The following is a 9,581-nucleotide window of genomic DNA, read 5'->3' as shown; positions in this document are numbered from 1 at the left end:
CACGGTGCACACCTTTGTCACCTTTGCACACGTGCGGGAGGAATAAAACTACTTTAATAACATCACTAGAGTAGCACATGGATAAATTGTGATACAAAACACATTACAATCATAAAGAGATATAAATAAGCACCTCACTATGCCATTCAACAGTGAATAAGTATTCTGTGAAAATATAGCCTAAGAGACCCACACGGTGCACACACTGTCACCTTTACACACGTGGGACAAAGAGTCTCCGGAGATCACATAAGTAAAACTCACTTGACTAGCATAATGACATCTAGATTACAAGCATCATCATATGAATCTCAATCATGTAAGGCAGCTCACTTGAGATTGTTGTATTGAAGCACATAGGAGAGAGATGAACCACTTGGCCCTTCCCGGTACAGCCCCGAGCCTCGATGGAGAACTACTCCCACTCCTCCTTAGGGAGCAGCGGCGGTGATGAAGATGGCGGTGGAGATGGCAGCGGTGTCGATGGAGAGGCCTTAGCCAGGGGAGGCACTTCCCCGCTCCGGCGGGGGTGCCGGGACAGGGCCTCCTGTCCCCCCGGATCTTGGCTTCGCGATGGCGGCGGCTCTGGAAGGTTTTCCGTATCGTGGTTCTTCGCCTCAGGGGTTTCGCATGACGGGAGGCTTTGCTAGTAGGCAGCGGAAGGGCGAGCGATCGGGGAGGCCAGACGAGGTGGCCACACCATGGTGGCGGCGCAGGGCCCCCTGGGCGCGCACCGGCCTTGTGGTGTCGCGGCCTCGTGGCCCCCTGCATGTCCCTTCCGGGTGTTACGGATGCTTCCGGTGGAAAAATAGGCCCACTGGGTCTTTGTTTCGTCCAGGTCCGAGAATATTTCGTTACTAGGATTTACGAAACCAAAAACAGCGAGAAAACGAGGAGCGGCTGCGCATCATACCTTCCTCTTGGGGTTCCCAACGGACGTGTACATCTACGCGCATCACGAGACACCGCGTTCCCGCGCGTGCGTCGCGGACCCAGCAGGCGAGGCGGCAGGCGCGCCGGGATCCGAGGAGATACACGCCGATCCCGAGGGCGATCTTGTCAGCGAATCATCATGGGATCGCGCGCCACTGCTGTTTTCACCTGAAAACTCAAAAGAGCTATAAGAACGGCTCAATTCATCGTTTTGACTCAAATTTTCGGCTGCTGCTTCGTCTTGACGCCCTGCATCATGCACAATCTGAGGGACAGGGTTAGCAGCATGAGTACTTTGCATATTTTGATCACTAAATAATTCGTTACCCTCCTCAAAATTGTGAAGAGAGGGATCAAGGAGAAGAATTTGGTTACGGAGAAGGGCACCAGCATTAGGATGTAGAGTTTTGAATGGAAAAACGGACTCATCAAAAACAACGTCTCGAGATATGTAAACTCTACCAGTCGCTACTTCAAGACATTTGACACCTTTGTGACGCGGACTATAACCAAGAAAGACACATTGTTTAGAGCGAAACGCAAGTTTGCGTTTGTTGTAGGGGCGAAGATTTGGCCAACATGCACAGCCAAAGACACGAAGGGATGAATAATTTGGATGTGTACCAAGAAGGCGATGAACTGGAGTATCATTATGTAGAACTTTACTGGGAAGCATATTAATGAGATATGTAGCTGTAAGAAAGGCTTCATCCCAGAATTTTAGGGGCATACCAGCATGTGCAAGGAGAGCAAGGCCAACTTCAACTATATGACGATGTTTGCGCTCAGCAGAGCCATTCTGTTGATGGGCATGAGGACAAGAAACATGATGAGATATGCCTTGTTTTTGGAAGAGTGAATTCAACTTAACATATTCACCGCCCCAGTCAGATTGGACAGTAAGGATTTTCCTGTCAAATTTTCGCTCAACAAGTTTTTGGAAGTTGACAAAGGCATCAAAAGCATCAGACTTTTTCTTAAGCAAGTAAATCCAAGTAAATTTACTATAATCATCGATAAAGCTTACATAGTAATCATGACGACCAACAGAAGTAGGTGCAGGACCCCATACATCAGAGAAAACTAACTGTAGGGGAAGTGTAGATACACTGGTGGAGATGGGATATGGAAGCTGATGACTTTTGGCCTGTTGACACGGGTCACAGACCAAACTACTACTGCTATCTTTAACACAAGCTAGTTTATGCTTATTTATAATTTGCCTAACAATAACTAAAGAGGGATGACCTAGACGACTATGCCATTGAGACTGGGATGGCTTGGCGGCGAAAAAGGCATGCTTTGGCGAACTTGAGGATGACAGAGATGAGATCAGGGGATAGAGGCCGCCAACACATCTTCCTCTATGAATGATTCTCCTGGTGACCTGATCCTTAATCAAAAAGAAGAAGGGGTGAAATTCTATGAAGACATGATTATCATATGTGAAACGATGAACTGAGAGTAAATTTTTGGACGCATTGGGAACATGGAGAACATTGCGGAGTTCAAAATTTTTCGAGGGGTTACGAATTACAGAATGACCAATATGTGAAATACTCATACCTTGCCCATTGGCGGTGTTGACCTTGTCATAACCCTTGTAGGCGTCCCTGAGCGTCAGATTATTGAGTTCACCGGTGATGTGATGTGTGGCACCCGAATCTTGGTACCAATTTGTATCGACCCCATAAGCAGCATGGACTTCTTTGTCACCATAGTCATCATCATTTGCATAGCGAGACCAGCAATCTTTGGCATAGTGTCCTTCTTTGTTACAAATTTGGCATGTGACATCAACCCATGGGGTAGTGCGACGACGTCCACGTCCGCGACCCCGGCCACCTCCAGGGTTGCCACGGCCACCACCACGTCCTTGATAGGATGGGCGGTCATCTCTGCGGGTATCACGACGATCCTCTCTTCGATCGTCACGGCGGTCACCGCGAGGCCGGCCATTATTGTTGTAGTTGCCATCATTGTTGTTGCGTGGGCGCCATAGACGGGACGCAGCATTTGCGGAGGACTCGAACTCCGGAGTAGCAGGGCCATTGAGGAGAAGCTGGCGCTGATCATAGGCATGGACATGCGAGTATAACTGGCTGAGCGAGATGGGCGTGGGGAGCACGCCGAGAGCGGCAACAAGCGCATTATAATCGGCGCCAAGACCGGCAAGGATGTAAGACACCAATTGGCGATCATGAAGCGGGTGGCCGGCAGCAACAAGCTCATCCGCGAGTCCTTGCATCTTGGAGAGGAATTCGGACGTCGTCATCTGCAGCTTCTTGGTGTTGGCAAGGGCCACCAACAGATTCGTCACCTTGGCTTCAGATTGAGCCGTGAACATCTCTTCTAGAGCACGCCAGACACCGGCGGCTGATTCGATCCGATGAACATGAGGAAGAACCTCGCGCGACAGGGATTGAAGAAGGTAGGAGAGCACCGTCTGATCCCTCGCGATCCAGGCTGAATATTCAGGGTTGGTTTTCATCTTCGCCGCAGCGCCCGTGGTCTTGTCTGCCGGGACGTCGACGATCTCGGGCGGCGGTGCAGGATCGGCACCGGTGAGCAAGCCCACCAGCTGGGCACCGCGAATCGCAGGTAGGACCTGGGAACGCCAGAGGGGGTGATTATCGCGCGTGAGCAGTTCGCGCGGTGGGAGACCGAGGTTGATCGGCGAGTTGGAGCTGCTGGACGCCATGGCCGACGATCGGAAGTCGACGACGGCGATGTGGAGCAATGCGATCTAGACGTAGCAGGGAAGAGCTAGCCTGATACCATGTAAAGCCTAATATTGATCAGGTAGATTGATTCTACTCGGATGAATCCCGAGCCTTTGGTCTTGTCATTATATAAGAGGGATACAGATTACATCGTATGTAACTCGGACTTCTGTCCGCTACCTATCTGAACTTCTATTGATACACAACCGAACTACACACGACTCTATCTCTAACAGATATTACATCGTACAAGAATCGCACTACTGTAAAAGAATTGGACAACGCGTCATACGTACGTGAATTAGTTCCGTTTATTATGCTAGCACTGTCGGATTGAAGTAGATTTACCCGTTGAAGTAGTAGCGCCAGCATTGTTTGCTTTATTTAGAGTGAAGAAATCTGAGATCCCTCCTTGATAGTGGCGCTGTCGATGCCAATGAACACGACCGCGAGTGCCTATATAACGGCTACTCCCAGAGTGCATTCCCAAAACATACACTTATAAGTATGGCACGCCTCTACTTACCTGTAATTGCTGTGCAGCTGCTCTTGCTGGTCGCCGGTGTGGCCGGCGGGCCGTGGCAGGAGTTCCTCCGCCCGCAGACCGAGAAGGAGAAGGATGTCATCGGGACGAGGTGGGCCGTCCTCATCGCCGGCTCCAAAGGTTTCGAAAACTACCGGCACCAGGTAATTAATTAAGTTGACGATTTTTCCGAGGGTTTTGCCGAAGAGGTTTGTGCTGCAGTCCGACAAATCAACAATCCATTCAGTGACTCGAGTGAAAAGCTGAAAATAAATGTTAGCACATCACGTACGTCATGTCATCCTCTGTTTGTGGTCAGGCGGACGTGTGCCATGCGTATCAAATCATGAAGAAAGGCGGGTTAAGAGACGAGAACATTGTTGTCTTCATGTACGATGACATCGCCAACAACTCCGCCAACCCCAGGCCCGGGGTCATCATCAACAATCCCAACGGCAGCGACGTGTACGCCGGAGTTCCAAAGGTACGTGAATGAGCCGGAGTCCCGCCGTCCTCTTGCACCTGTTGCTAGTATATCACCTAATCAAGAATGTGGGATGCAGGATTACACCGGGAAGGATGTGAATGTGAAGAACTTCCTCGCCGTCCTGCTCGGCAACAACTCGGCGCTCACCGGCGGCAGCGGCAAGGTCGTCAATAGCAGCCAGGACGACCACATTTTTGTGTATTACTCCGATGATGGCGGTCCAGGGGTGCTTGGTATTTGACTCATGCAATACATTCTTCTCCCCTTTTGGTGATCGCATGCAGTGTTAGGCGAGGCGACTGAAGCTAAACTGTTGGACAGGTATGCCAATCGATGAGGATGAGAGGCTGTATGCCAATGACTTGGTGACAACTCTTGAGAAGAAGCACGCTGCCGGAACATACAAGAGCCTGGCATTCTATGTAGAGGCGGCTGAATCCGGGAGCATATTCGAGGGCCTCCTGCCGGCCAACATCAGCGTCTACGCCACCACAGCCTCTAACGCAGTAATGGGCAGCTGGCCCGCCTACTGCCCAGGCGAGGCCCCTCCAGAGTTCATGACCTGCCTGGGTGATCTCTACAGCGTCGCGTGGATGGAGGACAGCGATGCGCATAGCCTTGGTAACGAGTCCCTCGAGTTGCAGTACGAGAAGGTAAGTTTCACTTCCATGTCCAGCATCCATCATCGGTGCTGAGGGAGATGCAACGCATGGGTGCTGATTATGCTGAACAATCGACCAGGTGAAGAATAGGGCCTACTACTCACCTGTGATGCAGTACGGTGATCTGGCTCTGAATGCTCAGAACCTCTCCTTGTTCATGGGCTCCTCCGACCCTGCCAACCACAGTTCCATGGTCGGTGACATAGATAATTCACTCAGGCAGTTTTCCCCTGTCGTGCAACAGCGTGATGCTGATCTTCTCTACTTCTGGCATAAGGTTGGCATTTCTGTAATGTAAAAATGATTTCCATGAACATATAGAAAAGAAAATTAAGCTGACGAGACATTCTGTGTGGGATTTGAAGTACCAGAAACCGTCTGAGGGAATGCCCGAGAAAAGCAAGGCTCGGAAGGAACTGATGGAGGTGATGTCGCATAGGTCTCAGATGGATAACAACGTCGAGCTCATCGGCGGCAGCCTTTTCGGCACCGAGGAAGGTCCCCAAGTTCTAAATGCCGTGCGCCCGACCGGCCAGCCTCTAGTTGATGACTGGGACTGCCTCAAGTCTATGGTGAGTGTTTATGTGAAATCGGTTATGATATTCGTACAAACACAACAGTGAGATAACAACCATATCATATGTGAAGGTACGCGGCTTTGAGGAGCAGTGTGGGTTGCTGCGACAGTATGGAATGAAGCATACACGGGCATTTGCCAACATGTGCAACGCCGGCATTGGCGCCGAGGCCATGCGCAAGGCCGCGTCCAAGGCCTGCACAACTGCTACTCCTGCGTTCTGAGTCGTAATAAGGAATAGTGGATTGGTTTGCTTGCTTGTTTTCACAAAAATAACTGATCCACTCAAGAAAAGTGGCCAGCCAATCCTGAAATAAAGAGTTACTATGAAAGAGTATCTATTTAAGCTTGTCGTGCAAGTCCTTCTCTTTCGGTCACAAGTTTTTTTAAGGGGAAAGTAGGGACTTTATTCAAGAGAAAATAAGTTACAAAATCTCGTGGGTTGATCAGCCACGGGTGGCGCCGCAAAGGTTGACAGAGTACACTCTAGCTACCAAATGGGCATATTCATTCAATTCAAATACCTACTTTCATGAATGAAACTTACAAATTCAAACGAGCTCGATCGAGAATCGATCTCATACAGGATACTACTATAGATACATAAGCGCTTCTCCTTTGCCAACTTTATCACCTCCAGGCAGTTAGAAGATACCTGAATATTGGACACTCTTAAGTCCATCGCGGGCGACATTGCTTCAAGGGTCGCCAAATGAGAAATCCCTTTAATTATTCTAGCTAAGGCACCCAGGAAAAAAAGGCCATTAGCATCTCTGCATACAACCACCGATGAATCAATGGTCCTCATTGCTTTATACGGCACCATCTACATTAATGTTGCGCCTCACAGTCCAGATGGCCCATTAAGTGACAAACATTCTTATAAACTTTGCATGATCCAAAACGACGGGCATTGCAAACAGCCACTGCTTAGCATCTTACTCATGGCCATATGTTCAGTAATCTCCTCGTCAACTAAAGCTCAACTTGAAATATTCAGGGTGCAGTCAAGAAGGGAATGTCTCCAAAAATCATCAGCGGCGTTACAAAAAAAAATCTGGCAGTCCGGCCATACTGACATATTTCTTGCGCATCAGCCGCCGGCAGTGGTCGAAAGAGAAGCGAGATATCGTTACACCATTACACTAGCTAGCATGGCCAGCAAGCCAGGCCAGGCCCAGCCTGACAAAGGATCATGATTCATGTGCCGCATTGCATGCACTACAGCACGGTCAAATATTAGTGGCATTTCAAAGTGCCACTGATTATGAACAAACTGCCCCTAATTAGCTACAGCACTCAAACTATGTAAAAAGCAACAACAATGGCAACATTTTGAGTTTACTAGGACCAGTTGCATCTTGTATACCCATATAGATGCCTTCATCTGTGACATCCTTGCAAGGCTCAACCCCCCATAAAGACACATCTTAGACCCTGGTGATAACATGGATAAGATGAATGCTACATGCAGCGTAATGAAAGATCCAACAAACCAGAAGCCCAGGACATGCAAAAAAATCATAAGACTAGTGTACACATGAAAGGAGTAACATTTCAGGATATGAAATATAAAAGAATAGAAAATTGAAGAAACCATGAACTTCACTGCAACATACCATGCCAGTTGAGTACGAAACAATCATCCAATATAATGCTTAAATAGCCATGAGCTCATAAAGAAAGTTTATGCAGCCTGGAGCACTTCCATAGTTAATTAATAAGGATACATATTTTACCTCTACTAGAAACTGGAAACTTCACTGCAAGTTAAGGAGATCACATGAATAGTATAGCATTGGATTGCGCGCTCAAAACCTGCAAGAGTTACTCATTACGTCAGTAAATCTTTATATTTTGGTTCAAGACATTAACTAATACTAGTAGAATGCCCGTGCTTCGCCACGGCCCTTTAACATAGTGTCAAATGCATAAACGTGTAAATAATGCATGCAAATATTAAAGTATATAAAATAAATATATAATACTTAAAATATTTAAAGATCCACTTCGCACAATTCATTTTGTAGAAGAGAAATGACTGAATACACTATTTATAAAAGCCATGGTCCGTTGACGCGTCTAAGGTATTCTCGCACGATCTCAGGAATGTTGTCTTCAACTTCATTAGCCAGATACTTGAGTATGTGTATCAAAAACTTTTTCCTTAGCTCGTAACCATCCTGCACAATTGGTATATCATGTTAACATGAAGTTTTCTTCCCGCAAAAAATATAAGATTGTGAATATAGAGTACTCACGCTACAAACTTAAGATCTCAACGGCTCCTCTAATTTTAATCCTGAAAGCTCATGTCAATTTCAAAATTCGTGTGTATGTAAATATAGTTCTACAATAATGCAAAACTTAAGATCCCACTTTTGTTTAATTATGCTTGCTAAAATCCCAAAAATAATACAGAACCCCCCTCCCCCCCACACACAACACCCAATAAGAGAAATTACAACACAATCCCATACTTTTACATAATACCCTGCATAACAAGTGTTGAATTCCATCGAGTCCTTCTCTACCGTTGATTCATACGAGCTCAATGATCGCCATGGCAAGGATGTAGAAGACCCTCCATTTTCGCCCGCTGGCCGGGAGGGAGAAGATGAGATGGCACCCGCCCAAACCAGACCTTGAAGTGGATGCATGACGTTCAATTGAGTCAGCACCTGGACGTCACATCGCCCCGGAATGTCGTGTACTCATATGCATAGAAAGCAAATGAGCAATTACTTCTTTGTTACTTGTGGAAATATACTCTCAGCTCTCAAACTTTAGTGTCTTTTGAGCCTATCTATGTGCTTTGCTTGCAGCAAATGACATGAGCTTTCCTTATAACTCGTCCAGTCTATCCACTCACCCTCTCCTCTCTCCCTCCCATGGGCTGTTGTGTGTATCATGCACAGTGCCCACCGTTGGTAAAAAACCAAAGTAGCATGTACATTGTTCAATTCTAATGTTGGATGAGCTCTCAAATACTCCATCTGTCTATAGAAAGATGTCTCAACTTTGGATTATTTGGATGTATCTAAATACTAAAATAGGTCTAGATACATTTAAATTTTAACAAAGTTGAGACATCTATTTATAGACGGAGGGAGTAGTATATTTTAGTCACACCATTCCAATTTGATATAAGAATCTACTAATTGCTATCGAGGATCACACATGTGCAATCTAAAACCAAAGGCTTATTGCTGAAGAAGCTTGCATACACTTCCGTACGGAATCATGTACTGCTTTATTTGTAGGTTCACCGCCTCCAGCAAAGGTTCCACATCTACCTGACAAGAGTTTTTTTAGTTTCGTGTCACATTAGCTCCTTGAAAGCTGGCACCACTAAAAGTTCATTATCTGCAAAAAATACGAATAAATTAAATCATAAATGGTTGAACGGATTTCTTCATACTTATGGCTTGATTAACACATACACAATCACTAATGTGTGAAAAGCACATCAAACAAAAATTCATGTCTAATAGTAGTATTTTGTTTAAAAGATGTACGTTCTACCACAACGACAATGACATATGCAGTCTCCGAGTTAAATCTTGTAGAATCTCATCTTGAAAATATGTCAAAGGAGGTCATTTGTATTTAAAATACGTTTACCAAGTAAAACTTCACATTTACATTACTTGCAAACCTATATGGCTCAAAAGTT

At 46.4% G+C, this 9,581-nt stretch overlaps 1 protein-coding gene across 1 annotated transcript; it reads left to right on the top strand.

Annotated features, from left to right (window-relative positions):
• Positions 1-4,163: 4,163 nt before the first annotated feature.
• Positions 4,164-6,129, top strand: LOC124689199 (vacuolar-processing enzyme-like). Its single transcript, XM_047222761.1, has 7 exons — positions 4,164-4,343; positions 4,499-4,663; positions 4,743-4,899; positions 4,988-5,319; positions 5,408-5,605; positions 5,694-5,900; positions 5,977-6,129. Exons 1-7 carry the CDS (start codon positions 4,164-4,166, stop codon positions 6,127-6,129), a joined length of 1,392 nt encoding a protein of 463 aa, XP_047078717.1.
• Positions 6,130-9,581: the final 3,452 nt, after the last annotated feature.

This window comes from Lolium rigidum, chromosome 2 (genome assembly GCF_022539505.1).
Source record: "Lolium rigidum isolate FL_2022 chromosome 2, APGP_CSIRO_Lrig_0.1, whole genome shotgun sequence".
In the NCBI taxonomy this organism is placed as follows: Eukaryota; Viridiplantae; Streptophyta; class Magnoliopsida; order Poales; family Poaceae; genus Lolium; species Lolium rigidum.
The sequence above is the reverse complement of the archived record's forward strand: the minus strand, read 5'-3'. Positions and strand labels throughout refer to the sequence as shown.

Bases quoted from the DNA above. Each gene is read 5' to 3' on its own strand.
- LOC124689199 (XM_047222761.1), top strand. From the start codon at position 4,164: ATGGCACGCCTCTACTTACCTGTAATTGCTGTGCAGCTGCTCTTGCTG. The intron at 4,664-4,742 runs GTACGTGAATGA...TGTGGGATGCAG, and splicing joins TGTACGCCGGAGTTCCAAAG to GATTACACCGGGAAGGATGT. The intron at 5,901-5,976 runs GTGAGTGTTTAT...TCATATGTGAAG, and splicing joins GGGACTGCCTCAAGTCTATG to GTACGCGGCTTTGAGGAGCA.